This window comes from Epinephelus moara, chromosome 12 (genome assembly GCF_006386435.1).
Source record: "Epinephelus moara isolate mb chromosome 12, YSFRI_EMoa_1.0, whole genome shotgun sequence".
Lineage (NCBI taxonomy): Eukaryota > Metazoa > Chordata > Actinopteri > Perciformes > Serranidae > Epinephelus > Epinephelus moara.
The window spans coordinates 38,151,526-38,169,902 of NC_065517.1; the positions used below are offsets into that span (position 1 = coordinate 38,151,526).

Genomic DNA, 18,377 nt, shown 5'->3' on the forward strand with positions numbered 1-18,377 from the left:
CATTAATATTTCTAAAACTTAGCAGCTAAAAGCAGGCTGGTTTAAAAACTAATTAGCTGGGATGTAAAGCAAACAGGATTTGTAGTAAATTATAACATGCAAAGGAAAAGAGTGAAAAGGTCAGAGAGAGACACAGACGTGAGAAGTGAAAATCAACACTGACATTTCAGAAGGGAGAGGGGTACCATGGAGGGGTAATGAGGGTGTACGTGAGCGTGAGTGCGGGGGAGGGATTGTGGGTGGAAGCGGGTGATGGCTGGGGTAAGGTTGGAGGGTGAACGGTGCCTTGACAGCGCAGTAGGGGCCAGCGCTGTGAAGTTGGTTAATCCTGAGGAGCAGGGGATTAGCTCGGCAGGGGGGAACCACCGCGGCAGGGGGGCTGTGGGAGCCCGTTGTCCCCGACCACAGTGCCATGCTGCAGGGCTGCCGGGGCCGGCTGCCACCCCCCTCCCCAACCCCTTACCCCCCTCCAAAACCAGCCCCAGGCACCGTCTGACCTAGTACGTGGAAACAGATCCACACAGTAACACTCACATAGACATATAAAGGACATGCACAACAGCTCATCAGTTCATTATTGCTGCAGAGAGGCTGGAGGGGCTGGGAGAGAAGAGTGAGGGTGTCTTCACATGAGCCCATTGGTTCCAGTGTGACTGATTGTGCAGAGCTCACAGGCCCACCTGGGGGCTGCTGCATCTCCACTCTCCTCTCATCTTCCTCCCGTCGGCTCTGCACTGCTAAATTCTTCTTGGCTTGCTGCTCTTCTCTCTCCTTCCCTTTTTCTTGACTCTTTCGCTGCGGGGTCCCTCGACCACCTGGGGCTGCGGAGCGACGGGGCGCTCCGTTGTTATTAGCATCATCGCCCTGCTGATTATTTCCCCACTGTCTCCAAAAGAGAGTGCTGTTGGGCAGGGAGCTGGAATGGACAAAGAAGGACCTCCATCTCCAAGTCATTGTTTTGTATGAGTGAGAGAGCTGCCTGTGTGCGTGTGGTGTTTAAAATGCATCTGCATTCAGGCAGCGAGATCTAGAAGTGGACGGCGTTATGTGTGAGCTGCGTGAGTCTGAATGGACTGGACCATCCGTGGTCTCCTCTTTCTGGCTACGTGACAGCTCCTTTTTGCCTGCAGACAAAAGAAGCAGATCCCCATCAGAGCGTGCTCATACAGCCAGCCAGGAGGCAAACCCCGCCTCGCCACAACTCAAAGAGCAGATGTAGCCTCTTCCTTCTATGAGAGCCACGTGGGGTGTCTCGCACCCCTGGTGTCCCACAGAAGGGGACCTTTCTCTGGGTGACTGACAACCTAGCGTGCATGCCGCCTGCGGACATCAAGTACTTAAGGACTTGTCAGTTCAGGGAGCCGCCCACAGAAGACTTCGACTGTGTGCAGCGTGAGGCATGATGGAACCTCCCGCTGGAAGCTCCATCTCGCTGTATGTTCTTGGTCATGGTTGAATTGATGGAATTTCCCGGGAGGCATTCAGTGCTCCTCTGGAAGGTCCTGGAGGCATTACAATTCACCTCCTGCGTCAGGCTAAGCCAACATTCTTGAAACAGCCCATAATGCTGGTCAAAAGTAGAACACCATTTAAAAGAAAAGTTCAACTCAAGAAGTAGATGGGGGAGAGTTGTGTTAAGAGTCGGGTGAAGGCACTGGTTGGACCCGAGAGGAGCTCAACAACCTTCACGAGGATGGAAAAACCATAACTTTGACAATCAGCACTAGACGATGGAGTATACCGACACCACAGCAGTAAAGCTTTAGGACGCTTACACAACAACACGTGTTAGTTAATGACCCTGAAAAACACATGAACAATGGAGCTTTCTCCACAGATTTTATGGGCACATGTTTATGTACTGCAATTTAAAGGCCCATTTTAGTTTGAAAAGCCGTAAAAAAAGCCAGAGAACATGATCTCTGCAAATTGCTCTTCTCTCCTCCCGACTTGTTAGCCAAACAGCACAACATCCCTGATGAGAAAAGCTAGTTGCCGTACTCAGTGTCATGTTGCTAACAGTCTTCATGCAATATTAACTTGCAATAAAGCTCGGAGGACGCACAAACCTGTGCATAGTGCGCAATAAATAAAACAAAACCGTCTGTGATTGACACATCATTAGACACCCATGAATTATTCAATATCTGCAATCATATTGGTTCACCAAAGGATCAACATGCTGAGGAGCATGCAGGCCCGGGGAACCTGATTGCAAGTTAAAAGCCTCCCGAACTCGAATGCTCCCATCCCTAAAAATCTGTCAGTGATTAGTGTAGAGAGCGGAGACAGGAATAAGCCCGCTCAGTCCTTTGAGTGTTGATTTGGACCTCCTGCCGTTCCCAAAGAAAGGCTGCATCCTACTAGCTTTGAGATGGCTCTGATTGAAGACATAATTGTGAATGTGGGTGAATTTCACGGTTAGGAGCGTGAAACCCTCAGTGAGATGGATGGAGAGATGGAGAGCGAGGGAGACAGGAAGGACTGCAAATGAGGAGTCAGGGTGCCGAGAGCTCAGAGCTGGAAGGTGAGAGACCTTAGCCGAGGCCCCGGCTGATATATGCAGACAGACACAGACTGACACACAAACAAACACCAGTGTGTGCACAGAGGCATACATATGTACATATACTCGAGGAACAATGAGTGTGGGAGCACACAAGTGTGTGCAGAAATGCAGACGCATACACAATAAAAAAAGATTGGCTGCGTGTGTAAACAATCTCCGCATCAATCACTCTATGAGCGGAGCAAATCAACTCTGGCTGTCGCACCGTTTCATGCCGTTCCCCCCAGCTTTCAGATGCAATCCCCACCAGCCATCTGCATATCAAACAAGGCAGCCATTCACGTACACTGACTAATGATTTCTGAATGTTATTAGCAACTGCACTTCAGACTTGGGCAGTTCTTCTTCCTTGTGCAGAGGCGACAGAAAAAAAAGTCTCGACTCGCAGCTCTCTTATCTCCACTGGCCAGGGTTTCGTCCTGCTGTGGACTGGCTGCCTCCCTGTTGGAGTCTCTACTATCTTTAGAGTTTTGGCCCAACAGTACTGAGCTGCAGTAGAGCCAACTGTGTCTCACAGCAGAGCCCACACCTGCCAAATCTGGTGGTTAGCTACAAAATAAAGGATCAGCAGTTAATGAGGCTCATTTATCAAAGCAGATCTGAACAAATGACTTCAGAAATGGCCTGAAAGTGATAATCTTCAACTGTTTTCAGCTATGGGATCTATGTAATGACTCATATGTGACCTTTATGATACTCTTTGGTTAAAATATGAAATTTCAAGGTCAAAAAAGTGCCTTCAATGTATGCAGAAGCAAACTTCAGGCACTCGTGCGTGGGAGCTGGAGCAATGCCAAGGTTATAAAACCAGCCTTTATTTAGAAACATCTCTGCTCATATGAAAAATAAAAAATCCCAAAAGGTTTTGACCTGTGTAGGTCTTCATGAGGATTCAAAACTCAGAAGGAAAACTTACAAGGCAATTGTTCTCAAGATGGGCTGAATTACAGGCCAATAATGGTGCTTTTGTGCTGAGTCTTGTTACAAAGAAGCTCGTTTTATAATAAAATAAACTGCTGTTTATGAGTCTTATGAAATAAACTGCTGTTGTTAATCCGTCAAGCTCTTCCCCAAGCCATTGAGATAGTGTCTGATTCATAGCACCTGTCTTTTTGAGTTGATTTGACAGACCAGCTGCCTGTTGTTGACAAATCTCCAGTCGTGTCAAAAAAATCCTCCGTAAGCTTTGAAAGAGCTCCTTCTTCCTCCGCAACACAAACATGTATATTCAGGTGCAAAACTTGCCCCCATGCCATTTCCTTCACATTATTTAAATATTTCACTTGGTCCTTCGGTTTGAACAGAAACTCTGTGAATTACATCAGAAATTCTGCTACCAAATGTTTTGTGATAACCCACGCAAAACCTGATCAGCGGATGAAAGTTAAAGGAATACGTCATCCCCCAAATGATCATTTGTATATCAATTACTCACCCCGTGTTATGTTGAATCAGTGAAGATAACTTTGTTTTTCTCACATGCCTCCTTCGTGAATGAAGAATCCAAAAACGAAGAAAATTCTTGATGCATTGAAGTCATAGGGGGCCGCGTTCAGCAACAGCAAAATTATATCAAAACATCTGTTTACAGACTCTCACACAACTCATTCAGTTTAATCCAAGTCTGATTTATTCAGTTGTATACTCAGTACTTCTCAAACAAACTTTTAAACTGAACAGAATGCTAATCTTGTCTATGCTCACTTCAGAGCCAGACTCCATTGACAAAAACAGTAATTTTAGCTTGGTGAACATGGGAGCTGCTCGTCTGCTGCTGCTGCTTTGAATAACACGGTCAGTTTATATGTGTTACTGTGTGACTTTTGGGAATTCAAACTATCACTGTAAAACATCAAAGTCACACAATAACATGAATGCACTAACTGATCAGAGCAGCGGTAGACCAGCAGCTCCTGTGTTCAGCGAGGTAAAATTACTGTTTTTGTCAAAGGAGTCTGGCTTTGAAGAGAGCATAGATAAGTTTGCCTGTCAGCTCAGTTCCCTGTAAGAAAGGGCCGTCTTTTTGGGGAGGTCTGAGCATACGACTGGATGAATGAGTCTTGGATTTAACTGCATGAGTTAAGTGAGAGTTTGTAAACAGATGTTTTGATATAATTTTGCTGCTGTAAAATGTTTTCGTCAGCGTTTTCCAAATTCAACTTCTTTGGTCTTTGCTGCTGCTCTCCCTGCCTTAGGCTTTGCATGTAGGCGCATGGAAGGGCAGGGAGGTTTGCTCTCTCTGCCTCAGGCTTTCCTCTTTTGCACATGGAAGACCCTTTCTGTAGGCCCCAGGAAAGGCAGAGAAACCCCATAACAGAGCCGTAGCGCCAAGTATGATAATGCACATGGCAATTAAGTCCTAAACCTGGAAATGAGTTAGCATTTTAGCACTTCTGGGTTCCTCGTCTTTAAGTTAACAGCTTTTTTTAATGGGTTTTGGGTTAGATGGTTTCTTCTGCACCATAAAAACATCTGTAAATACCAAAGTAATTAAATTTGAAGAGTCTAGGTGTCTTTAAAACACCTGACTTAGTTTCTGTTTGTCATTGATACTGCTGTGTTCTGTTCCTGGGGGGTCTCTGCCTTAGGCTATCCATGAAGGCACATGGAAGGGCAGGGAGGTGTGCTCTCTCTGCCTCAGGCTTACCTCGCTTGCACGTGGCTTTCTGTGTAAGCATAGGAAAGGCAGAGAGGCCCCAGAACAGAGCCACACTGCCAAATATAATACTGCAAATGGAAATAAAGTTTTCTTTGACTAAAGTGGTTCTGACTGAAATGGTCATTTGGCGGAGAAGTGTTCCTTTAAAACAAGGTTTTATATCTGTTTTTGGTGGATGACGTCCTTCAGTGGGAAGCACAAGTGGGAAAGAGTCAAAAATGTATTGCATTTACTTTATGTTACACAGCTAACTCCACCATGAGCTATTGGTCATAACAGAACAAATACCAGCAAAACCCCAGTTAGTGAAATGATGCTTGTACTGAAATGATTAAAGGTGAATTCTACATTTTGTTTGAAATAGGAGAAACATTTTCTCTTTTAAAAGTTAGGCTGCACAGTCTCGCTTTTAAGTGCCAGTGTTGCTTTTTTGAAGTTGCCCTCATCCTCAGCTCTGCCAAACATGGATGTGAGGTCTTGCTTCAGGTTGGATAGAGGATTTATGTGACATTGTTGTTGGTAAGTGGGATTATTCAGCTGTCAGTGAGACTCATTGATGTATTTTTTGGAGTCCATGACAAAGACGAGCAATTAGGCTGTCTTTGTTGTCACCTAATTTCTTCACTGTTTACATTCCTACAGAGATAAATAACACTTCAGACGTGATGTGGGATTGTTGGAAAGCCCTTGTAGCTCTTTTTTTTCAATAAAAGGAGGGTTTCTGGAAACAGTAGGAGTATTGCTGAAAGGTGTAAATGTGTATTATTGAGCGCAGGTATTTTTGCTTGTGGAGCAGTTGGCCACTCTGTCACTCAGTCCTAATGAATACCGTGTTTTCAAAAATATGTTTGAAGTAGACAACTCTGTTCATGGTAGTAAATTCTCTACAAAACTTTTACTGTAAATTATGCATAACCCACCACATTAGTTTTGCTTCACAGACTCAACAAAGAAAAGATGTACTTTCTCTCTAGAGGCGCACGGACTGATATCTGAATGTCTAAGCTGGATACGAGCATGTTTCTCATTGAAAACGTAGCATTACCAGTGCTGGGGTAATTTCCTGCTCCCAACCTAAACTTTGGGGTGAACGATTTTTGCAGAGAAAATTGCTGATACAAATGCAAATATGCAAAATGCAAAATATTTCCAGCCTTTACAGTGCCTTTGTTATTCCACAGTAACAGCTGTCACCCTCTCCACATTAAATATAGTTAGATGTTCTGCTCTCCATAAAGGTGCATAAAGCTCACACTGCTGACGTTTGTGCCAGCTGATTAATCTGCAACAAAGTCGATGGTGGAGGCGTCCACAGCAGGTCAACATATTTTGTCAGAAAAAAGGTAGACTATCCAAATAACACATTTTAAAATGGAAATCTGTACCGATGAATAATGCATTTGTAAGCATTATCATAAAATAGAATTACTGCCCATGGCTCCACCAGCCAGTCAAGCTGCAGTTACACCCATGTCTATCCAGACTCATTTAATATACAGTGAAGACTTTAAAGGAACTTAATAAAAGGTATTAAGTGTATCTTTTGATAAAGTGGAAATTATCACTATATTTACAAGTATGACACCAATTAATAATTTCCAGTGACAAGCACGCCGTCTTCACTCATAGACTATTTTTACATAAGAGTGATAAAGAGCTCCATCACATGGCGCAGCGACAATCACCTAACGCTCATTATCAGCACAGTAAGCAGAGGAACAAGATTTGACACAAAGTTGGAGCCGTGACAGCTGACAATGCTTCTAATATGGATGACAATGTAAAGAGGCTACAAATTCTAAACATGGATGCTTCACAAACATCTTGAACCCGGCAGCACTGACGATCCGAACAATCAGCACAGTTTCAAGATGAGTGTCATCAGTTCAGCATCTGACCTAATGTCTCCCCCTCTGCTCCTGAGTTATGATGTTAAACAAAGGTTATGGGATATGACGGAACATGACTCACGATGATAGCAAAGTGTCTACTGGCAGAGATTTGGTAATATTCTTTCTACTTTGAGAGCTTTACTCAGGGTAGGCAAAGAAGCAAATCATGGCTGGATTCTCACGTGACCTTGTGGTTCTCATGTGATCTCGCAATAACAGCTGCCTTGTAAGGTAAACGTGATCTGGGCAGACAAGAAGGACGGTGAAGTTGTAGATAAAGAAACCTGAGATGCTTTGTCCACACTATGAGCAACAAGGCTTCAGGCTACAAGTCCTTTTTTTTCGCCATCCAATTACCAAAGAAAGTATAAATATACTTGTAGAGAGAAAGAGTGTTGTTGGTTTACAGCAGTTTAAACAGCATCACTTAAAACCTTCTTTCCTCATAATTCCTTTTTAAACAGTGTGCACCCTATAAAGTTTTCTTTAACTATTTAGGATTGTGAAAAAGGGATGTGTATCAAAGGTGTACATTATCAAATGCAGAGACATTCCTGTATATTATTTTTATGTTGGTTAGGAGACCAGGCGTTCTTTGAGGGATCATTTAATTTGTCAATTCCAAAAAATGTGGTCGTGACTGTCGCACATATGGGATCCAGTTGTTTGACCATGACTTCGTAAATCTACTCATTTGTAGGCAAAGTGAGAAGGTAATTTTTCTCATTATGCATATTTAATCAACTATACTATCCATTCTTCAATTATGGGGGGTCAGAAAGCAGCCAGTGTCTTGTGATGATTTTCTAACCAGTGGATATCCAAACAACAAATACCTTTTCGTTAAAATGTCCAGGTTGTAAGTCAGCTTTTCCTAAAATAAAAGTATCAAATAGGAAAGGTATTTTTACCAAATTATTTTCAATGGAAGCTGCTGACATGAGGCCAAATAACTGACGCAGGAAACTTGTCACCGTGCCACGGGTGTGACATGCGTGACGTGCGTCATATCAAAGCTGAGCCAGCCTCAACTTCTTTCAGCACTCCAATGACAGGTTTTTATTTGCAGCTGTGGTACTTTACCATTTAGCGAAGTTAGCTGACACTATGCTGGCTGTCTTTACACTGCAGTGCAAATGAAGATGCAATGGAGCGGCAAAATGTGATGTTAAATAGAGGCTCAGACATTGATCTGATCTGAATATTGAAATTTTAGACAGCATTAAATAGAGATACTTTGTTGTAAGCAGCAGACACACATAAGCCTAGGGCTGGACGATGGCAAAAATGGCAAAAATAGTAATCACGATTATTTTGATTGATATTGAAATCACGATTAATAAACACGATTATAAGTTGGTCGTGTTGCCTTGGGGGGCAGACACCACAGCGTGACAAACTTTGCAAACAATTTCTTTTTGCTCGACGTCCGTCAACTTGAAGCCAAAATGTTTCCAGATGACTGAGGTTGTCCTACCTTTCTTCTCAACCAAAGGCTGCCTTTCTGCCATGTTCTCAATCGCTCACTCCGCATATTATTGATCCACACACGTCACACGCTTGCTGCTGCTGCGCGTAACACAGGTGCATTCATGGTGCTTTTCCAGCACAGGAACTTACATACACGTCGCGCCGTGTGGCGCATTAATCGTTCTTCTTCGATTATAATGTTTTTATGATCGTGAGAAACCAAAATTGAAATCATGATTAAAATTTGATTAATTGTCCAGCCCTACATAAGCCCATGACAACATAACTACGTAACAAGCTAGCAGGGGACACCTTGTACAGTAGCCTTGGCCACCAGTGTGTGAATAGGTGGATGTGACTCATGGTGTAAAAAGTGCCTTGAGCAGTTTAGAAAGATTAGAAAGGCACTTTACAGGTGCAGGTTTATTTAATATCTATCATTTATAGCTTTTATCACTCGTAGTGTGAACACAGCGTAAGACTTAAAACCATTGCTCACAGAAACCTTAAAGCTTCCATTTTAAAAGAATTTAGTTTTACTGTTTTGAGTCACGTATTCAGTTACTGTATGTAAATATGTATTTATGTAATGCAATGTAATGAAATTCCCCCCAAGTGTTTCTGAGATATCAGTTTCATGAGAATGGGATGGACGTGAGGTCACAGTGACATTTGACCACTAAAATCTGCTCAGCTCATCCTCGAATTCAAGTGGACGTTTGTGCCAAATTAAATGAATACCCTCAAGGCGTTTCTGAATGGGATGAATGGATGGACAACCAAAAGAAATAATGCTCCAGCGCTGGCTGTTTGTGGCATGGAGGCATGAAGAAATAAACAGATTTTCAATGTAATATATCAGCAGGCACACCAGTTATAAGAATATCACACATACATCCGTCTATATGTCTGTGCCCTCACCAAAAGCACAAACTTTAATGTATTTATGAATTCCATTCCTAGAAAAGTGAGTCTTTAGACCATCTGACTCAGTTTTGACTTTTGCTCCACATAACCATTTCTGAAAAAGACAAAATAAAAGCCTGGGTTGCTTAGAAACAAGCCCCGTTGACTGCTCCGACGATCTGCCCAAACAGCTTGAGAGACCTGTTAGCTTTTACATGATAAGGCTGGTGAATGTGACCCTGACCTCATGCTACAAATGCTTCGCTTCAGCCCGAGCACCGTGCATTTTCTTCCTAACAATTAAGAGTTCAACTATTTTGCTCGGTGTGTGGGTTATTTCTCCCAAGCCGGTGCAACCTTCAAGAGTGCAGCGCTAGGGCAGTAATACCAAGCAGAAGAGGCCTCTGGCAATTCTTGGAGAGAGGCAAAGTAGGTTAAAGTTTTACAGCACTGATAATTGAGTCCAGTTGCTGAGGGCCTCGGAGAAGCTTCGTGATTGCACAAAAACGCACACAAGGGCACCGACAGAGAAACACATACAAACACATCACACGCTGAAACGCTGATTTCTTCGGAGCCGTGAATGCCCTAGATGCAGCGGCAGCTCTCAAATTAAGCAGCTCAGAGACAGAGGAATCAAATGCGTTTCCATTACGGGGCAAATATTCCATCTACCCCGTCATAACGACACTGTATGGCAGCATTATGGGGAAATATCAAATTAGGCTGTTTCATTTGGAGGACTGTTGTGCATTGCGAACAGCTTTGGAGATCAATTGAGCTGCTAGGTAATGAGCGGCAGCGGCCTGCTCTAATATACTCAGTAATGTTCTTTTGATTGCTTTGGTTAATCTCGTTCTGCCGTGCAGGGGAGGTAGCCCCCTCTCTCTGCTGAAACACACTCCTCAGCCCAGGTTACAGGGAAAAATAAGAAATGGAGAGCAATGCTACAAAACCAGCAATAATAATCGAGGTGTTGAATCAAGACGATCCCTATTCACGTTCCATGACACCAGGAAGTCATGACACTCCAAGAGGACCCTGTCTGTGTCTGGTTTTATGCTGAAGAGTTTCAACAAATACAGGCAAAGTAAGACGAAACGAAGCAGCTGAATAGGCCGCAAAGGACGACCTTCGCCTGAAGTGTCTGTGATGTGACGACGCTAGAGTGGATGGAATCAGACACAGTACACCACTCTGCTCCCTGAAAGCAAATCCTCTCACTCATGCGCCACTCCAAAACAAGTAAGAGGTGCTCTGTCGCTCCATAACAACACTCGCAGCTGTGACCATTTAATATGCTGCGGCTCAGACTCATTCCTCTGCACCTTTTGCTCTCACAGAAAATGCTAACAAACCTGTCCAACCACTTTTGCAATATGCTGCGCCGCACTGCTGCATGCCACACCATCTGCCACGTTTCGCTGCGCAGTGTGAATATTTATTTGCTCAAACTGGATTGCTCAGCATCCACCTACTTTTGCAGAATCGTCCACACATGCGCGCGCTCCCTCTCTGAGATGGCTGTCAACACGAGGTTAGAGCGGTGTGGGACTGTGCAGTCACCAGCTGGGAGCCGCTGGAGGTGTTTGATGTTTGGAGACGGGCTGCTGTTGGTTTCACGTGACTCTTACCTCTCCACGTGGTCCAGGTTCCCTGATACGCCCAGTCCTCCGATGGTGTAGAGTTTGCCGTCGTATACCAGGCTGTTGTGTCTGCAGCGGGGCACGGTCATCCGGGACACCAGGTTCCAGTTGTCCAGCAAGGACATGTAGCACCATACGTCAGCCACCATCACACCGGACTCGGTGCCACCTGAAACACACAGGATAAGGCTCATTCAAAGTGGAATAACTATAAGGGTGTTTCCATTTTTTTCAGATCACGTGTTCCCCAGGAAGAGCAGAGGATGTATCTGCATCAGTGATTGGAAATCCTAATAGAGTTTTGATTAAATTCAATTCCTGAAGGATCTTCTTTGAAGTCATGCACTCAGTCTCTCTTTCCACCTCTTCACTCATCTATTACATCCACTCAGAGTCTTGTCACAGTTCTTGTCACACTGTCTTTTTCTTAAGCCATCATCTAATCAACTGTATTGATTCATTTTTTGTATCTTAAACTTCAGATTATTTTTTATATATCTTTTTGTATTAATTTATTTTCTATAATTTATTATTTCATTATCTATTATTCAAAATATTTAAAATATTTTATAATTAGTCGATGAACCTTTTGACTGGTTTATGAGTTATTATTTTTAATAACAATTAATTTACCCCAAAAATAAAAAAAAAGAAGTTGTCACATAACGCACACAATATATTAACAATTTTATTCAATGATCATCTCATAAAAAATATTATACTGACATATTAAAAAAAAAAGTCTAATTTCCACCTCACTGCTGTGTTATTATAATAATAATAATAATAATAATAATAATAATAATAGCTGACCCTTTTAATCAGATGCCTCATCAGAAAAATGCTGAACCTCAAACTCAAAAGGATTGCTGTGACACATACACTGATTTATGACTGTATATCATAGCGGCTCTTTCCCTTAACTGGAGAATAAGCAGGCTATCTTTTCGTGAGTACTTGAATAAAACTAAAAATAATTAAGACATGGATTTATTCCATCACTGTAGTAATATGCAGAAGAGAATCACCAGCAAACAATTTTTGCATCAGTGTGAGACAAGGAAAAGAATGGAAACGATTCTCAGTCTGTAACAACAGTGTGTAATGTTAGTTTAAGTCGTCTTCTCACTTGTGCACGGCCATTAGAGTAAAGAGAAAATATGAACCGGCTGAATAGCAATGTAAGGTGATGCATAGTGTAACACTAACTGTGGTGCAGAAAGTTTAAGTGACTTCTACTAACAGAAACATGTTTGGCATGCTGATAATCCTAATACATGGTGCATGGGTGGGAGGAAAAAGTTAACAGGATGGTGCTGTCTTGACAAAGCGCTTATTTTCATTCATTCAGTCATTCAAACCTTTACTTAAGACTCAGGAAATCAATTGAGGGAGACCTTAATTTTCAATGCTGCCAAGCATGAACAAAGACATTAAAAACAATCAATACGCAAACAGAAATGAAATCATACCAAACAGCAAACAACAATGGCAATAAACGATCGTTAAAAGTAGAAATGCAGCGTGATAAACATGGTATGGTGTAGATGTATAGTTAAAAGCATTTATGCTCAATTAAAACGATCTGATAGAAGGCATTTAAACAGCCGTTAGAGCGGCAGAGTGTCCAAGTTTAAGGTCATGTGCAGATTATTCCATGTATAAGGAGCACTGTAAGAGAATGTTCCCAGTTCAGTTCTGATTAAGGGAGTGTGAAGCAACCTAAAGATTATGTGAGGTCAGAGTTAAAAGGGATGAAATATAAGGTGGAAGCATCTGCATCAAAGCTTTATAAAAGAACAAATACTTAATTTGCTTCAATATAGCAGTTACACTCCTGTGATGAGCCATTTTAGCTGCTTTGACCGGGTGCATCTTTCTGTATTGAACATTTTGCAAATCAACTTATTTCCAAAATCGATTAAGTCGATTACGTTGATGCCAGAACCTAAAAATCAAGATGAGGATTACTTTCATTGTCCCACAGAGTGAGAAATTGTCGTTGGCCACTATTAAACAGTTGTATTGACACAGGGATAAAGGAATTTTTAACACTATTTAATCTGCTACGAGGGACTCTGAGCCTCCTACCAGAGGGCAGTACCTGGTACTCACAGTTTAGAGCAGGGGGATGGGTCATTAACTGTCCTATTGGCTCGCCTTAGTGGAGCCTGTGTGTAAGTAGACTGCAAGGACGTATGCTGTTTGACACCTACAGTCTACCATGCCCTGGTAAGGCTTTCTAAAACTGCCTGATAAAAGACTAACATGGAATTTTGATCAACAACATTGGTGTTGGAAATGCAGTCTTTGTTGTAATCTGATACAGTCTACATGGGTTTACTAAGTTAACAAGTTGACAATAAAAATACTAAGGTAGGAGACCTGTGAAGTGGTTTCATTCTGGATGATCACAGGTCACCAACTCCTCTGCGATCAAACACTCCAGTCTAATCTTAACATTCAACACAAGATGGTCGTCCTCACACCGTTTTACAAACCTTTGAGTCTCTTAACAGTATTCAGATAGGTTGCTATCATTTTTCATTAAAGCTAAGATGGCAGCATCATCTGACAACGTAATGATGTGATTGTGAGGGTGACCACTCAGACTGTAGGGTAAAAAGGACAATCGAATTGACACGACCTTTGGGAGCTCATGGTTCTAGGTCTTATGAGAGTATAATTAACCTTTACCATAGTAAATGAACTTTTAGCTCCTAGTTTAGTTCCTGTAGCTCCTTAGTACCAGGAACTATTAGGTTGAAAAGGGCTAAATGTAGGGCTGGGTGTTTTTTTAAACTTACAATACCAGTACTCTTAATGTGATACGGATACCAACAAAGTACAGAATTTGATACCCCTTTCACGGCTTCATTCGATACCAATCGTGTGAATGGAGGCAGTCAGTTGTGTAAAATTCCAACACCACCCATGTGATGGCACCACAAACTGTACCGGTTGTAGCTGCTGCAGTAGTGGGACAATCACACGTTGCATTAAAGCAGGGGTCTTCAATGCTTTCCAGGCCAAGGACCCTTTAGCTCAAAGAGATTAGGAGCAGCTTTTGTCTGTGGTTTCTGAGGTCGACGTATGTCAGAGTCTCTTGCTCGAAAGTTACAAAATGATCCATTGTGGCTCACAAGAATGTCAGACACTTGGAATAATATTTACGCCAATTGGTCAACCAAGGTCTGCAGAAGACCATCTCTGAAGCAACAACACCTTGTCCAACCTTGAAGCAGATGGGCTACAGCAGCAGAAGACCACACCAGGTGCCACTCCTGTCAGCTAACAACAGGAAACTGAGGCTACAGTTCACACGGGCTCACCAAATTGGACAATAGACGTTTGGAAAAACGTTGCCTGGTCTGGTGAGTCTGGATTTCTGCTGCGACATTCAAATGGTAGGGTCANAGCTCACATCATCTCAAACATGACAATGAGTTCACTGTACTCCAATGGCCTCCACAGTCACCAGATCTCAGTCCAATAGAGCACCTTTGGGATGTGATGGAACGGGAGATTGTCATCATGGATGTGCAGCTGACAAATCTGCAGCAACTGTGTGATGTCATCATGTCAATATGGACCAAAGTCTCTGAGGAATGTTTCCAGCGGCTTGTTGAATCTATGACACCAAGAGTTAAAAAAGGGGTCCAACCCGGTACTAGCAAGGTGTACCTAATAAAGTGGCCAGTGAATGTATATGACTTCAATCTAGTATATAACAGGGAAGTTATTTTTACATACAAAACTTCAGCAAGTGATTGAATAATATTTTTAATATCTAACCAATTTTTCTTTCTTCAAGCCATTTTCTATTTAATATTAAAATCTTCACTCCTCAATATGGTGTGCTTTTCAGAGATATAAGAAAAAAAAAACAAAAAAAAAAAAACAGGGACACACTTTGCCAACTGACTGAAAGTGGTTCACTGCTGTGTTGACTAGTCAACCAGCCAACCATCAAGACTGTGCTTGTTTCAGCTCTCTTCAAAGCTGCCCTGTTAACTGTGTAGTCTGACATGTAACACCAGCCATGACTCAGTGACCCTGCTCAGAGTCTGACGAAGGTTACAGACCGGAGCCTGTTGATTGGCTAGCAAGAAACACCTCTGATTTCCCCACTGGCTGCCTGACTCCCAGCGGACACATGCATACCTGTTCCAATGCCCAAACACAAATTTACATTTATATGAAAAGAGGGAGAGGAAAGGTACACGCAGGACAAATCCTGCTGCATTTCCACGGTGCAATGTCAAGGTCTGAGTACCGTGCAGGATTCTCACACAAATGGACCGTGGAGGGAGAAATTCAGTCTACCTCTGGAGGAGCAACTTAAAGGTGTCTCATAGAGGGGAGTCACAGAGTGCACAGTGTGCCACTATGGAACAAAATAAACTGCAGAACACTGCAGCGACTGTAAAGCCAGACAGAGGAAAAAAAAAAAGAAGTCAAGTTCAAAAAATGCTCCACAGAAGGTAAATAGGAAGACTCTTCTGAAAAGAAAGACATCAAAGTTGTCTGCAGTGTTGGGTACAGCTAAGTTTTCAAAGCAACAGACGAGTAAGCGTCAAGGGCAGCAACCCTTTTAAAACACTTTAACTGTTTTGCAAAGGTCACAGGAAGCTGGCGATGGTCAAGGTAGCTTCACTTTGTCGAATTATATCTGTCATAAAGTGAAAACGTCTTCACCAAGAGTTTATTAATCCATTAATCCAAGTGTGGAGACCTTTGTCAAGATTCAGTATGACGAAAGGGACTTTATCAAAAAGTCAGAGACCAGTAAATCCATGGTTTACTTTTCTTGATCTGTAACCATAATGCAGGTTTATCCTTCAAAAAAATGTGTCAGTTTTTCCTGTGGTTAACTCAAGAGCGGAAATGTCTGTTCATCACCTCTTTGTAGGTTCTTACAGCTTAAGGCAAGTTAGATTTAATACTTTTTAAGACTTTTTAATGCCACTTTGAATTAAATTTAAGACCAATTTTAGAATAACCAAAACTGATGATCTGCTTTAAACATAAAAAAAAAGAACACTCTAGACATGGCGGAGACGAGGGTGAAATATTACTCTGAAATTCGTGGCGTTTGTTGGTGGGTTTTCTTGGCGATTTAATGCTTCTCAGTCTGCATGTGGGATTCCACTGCCTTGATTCCCATCATGCTGAGTTTGAAAACCCTTTTACGTAAAATACACCAAGCCTCATGTGCACTGCTTTATACTGGTTTCAGTCATGCTGCGAAATCCTGGTTAAATAGCTGTTGAATTTGCACTTCCCCATGTCATCCAGGGTTCAGTGACAGCTAGGCATTAGGCAGTGGATCCTCTGCTCTGAGCATCTCGACTGGAAGCGTGATATGAGTGTTGTTTGCTCCACTGTCCTGATCTGTGTGACGTTAACGTGAGGCATTCGGTAAATTATTTAAGAGAAAAAGATGCTACTACAATGTTGGGAAAAGAAAAATGTTCTAAACTTTTTTCTTTAGACTATTGAAAAAATGATTTCAGACATTTTAATACCAACTAGGCTTTATTGGATTAATGAATTCAATGCATTTTAAGACTTCTGAAAGCTCTGTGGGAATGCTGTCTTCAGAGCCAAGTTTGTAAACTTGTAGAAATGTTATGGAGCTGCACAGTGGTGGTTTCAGCTAAATGATAATGTCAGCATGTTAACTCTTTCATTTTGCTTTCGGTACGAAGCAGCCGCTCTTTTAAAGAACATATTGTTGCATAGAGTGTGTATATAATTGGCACATACTACTTTGTCATAACCAGACTCACACGAAATCCGCGGACGCAGAATTCAATAATACCGCTGCAGATTTACCACAGATTAAAAAAAAAAAAAAAAGATGTCCATGATATTACAAGTCAAGTTTTCTTGAATCTGCAGATTCCATTTGGGTCTGATTAAACAATGGGCCTTGAACTTCAATCCTCTTGCTCATATATCAAATGTGTAAGTTTTGTTTCAACAAAACCTTTTTGGGGGTCCTTCACCAAAAAAATCTGAGCATCAAGCACTTAATTTTCTGCATTCTGGTGAATCTTTATGCACCACTTTGTGCCTTTTTTGCATCAGTTTAAAGTGTAATATCTTTAAAGGAGCAATAAGTGAAATCGTTTCACCGCTAGGTTTGCTGTTGTGCACTGCCTGTAGAGCAAAACAAAGTGTGTCATGAGCCACTCCTCCCTCTACCTCTGCTCTTTCAGCAAATACATTACATTTATTACTGGTACCATCATCATTGAAGTAGGCAGGGGAATAGCTAAACACAGCCGCCAGGCTGCCCGCCGGGCTACATTTTACAATGCTAATTGCAAATGTTAGCTGGGCTGCCGGGCTACTCACCTAACACAACCGAAACGCCTGACCCATTGCTGGGACCGAGCCGCTAATAACTCAAGCTCCGGACATTAACCCATGCTACGATTGTAACATTAAATTTAATTGAATCGACATAGCGGCATGTGCCTAACGTTACTGTAATTCACATGAACGTACATGAACGCGCAGCCGGACCGGCTTTTACAATGGGCTGGAGATCAACACAGAGAGTGGGTGTGTGAGGTCATGCTATACTCCAGATGAAATTACACCCCTAGTTCTTCACATAGTGATTTTTTAATTCCTTCAATGTAGAAATGATGAATTTCGATTATTGCTCCTTTAATTTTGTCAAAATAAAAAAATAAATAAAATAAGTCCTCTGCTACTTTCATGTTTATATTGGAGGAACAAATGCACGTTTGTCTCCTTTTTTACGACAAATTTCTGTTGTACGCAAAGTACGCAATTTGGAACACAACACAACTTAATGTTAATGGGGTGCCCAGTGGCTCAGTGGGTGGAGCGGGTGCCCCATGTACGGGGGTACTGTCCTTGTTGCAGTGGTGGAGGGTTCAACTCCAGCCTGCAGCCTTTTGCTGCATGTCATCCCCTCTCTTTCCTCCTCTCATGCTTCGCTATTTTATCTAATAAAGGCTAGTCTCGCCACCAGACAATCAGAGATCTCCGCCTTCTGATAGTCTGGGGACACTCCTTTCTAAAGTGTGTTTAACACACCGGCGAAAACAGCCGGCAACAAAGCAACGCCTCTTGCATTTTTTAAAAAGACACGCCCTCCCAGAAATGTGCGCTGCCCCTTTTCTCGTCTGCAAGGAAACAAACGCACAGAGAGCTTGAAAATGGATGCCGAGAGATTTAACTCCGTTTTATCAAAC

At 42.3% G+C, this 18,377-nt stretch overlaps 1 protein-coding gene across 1 annotated transcript in view; it reads right to left on the minus strand.

Moving 5' to 3' along the window:
* Window positions 1-18,377, minus strand: part of LOC126399217 (kelch-like protein 29) — a 359,560-nt gene that overhangs the window by 28,675 nt on the left and 312,508 nt on the right. The window contains exon 14 of the mRNA XM_050059067.1: window positions 11,131-11,311. Coding sequence (XP_049915024.1) covers window positions 11,131-11,311 — 181 coding nt within the window. The remainder of the gene's footprint in view (window positions 1-11,130; window positions 11,312-18,377) is intronic.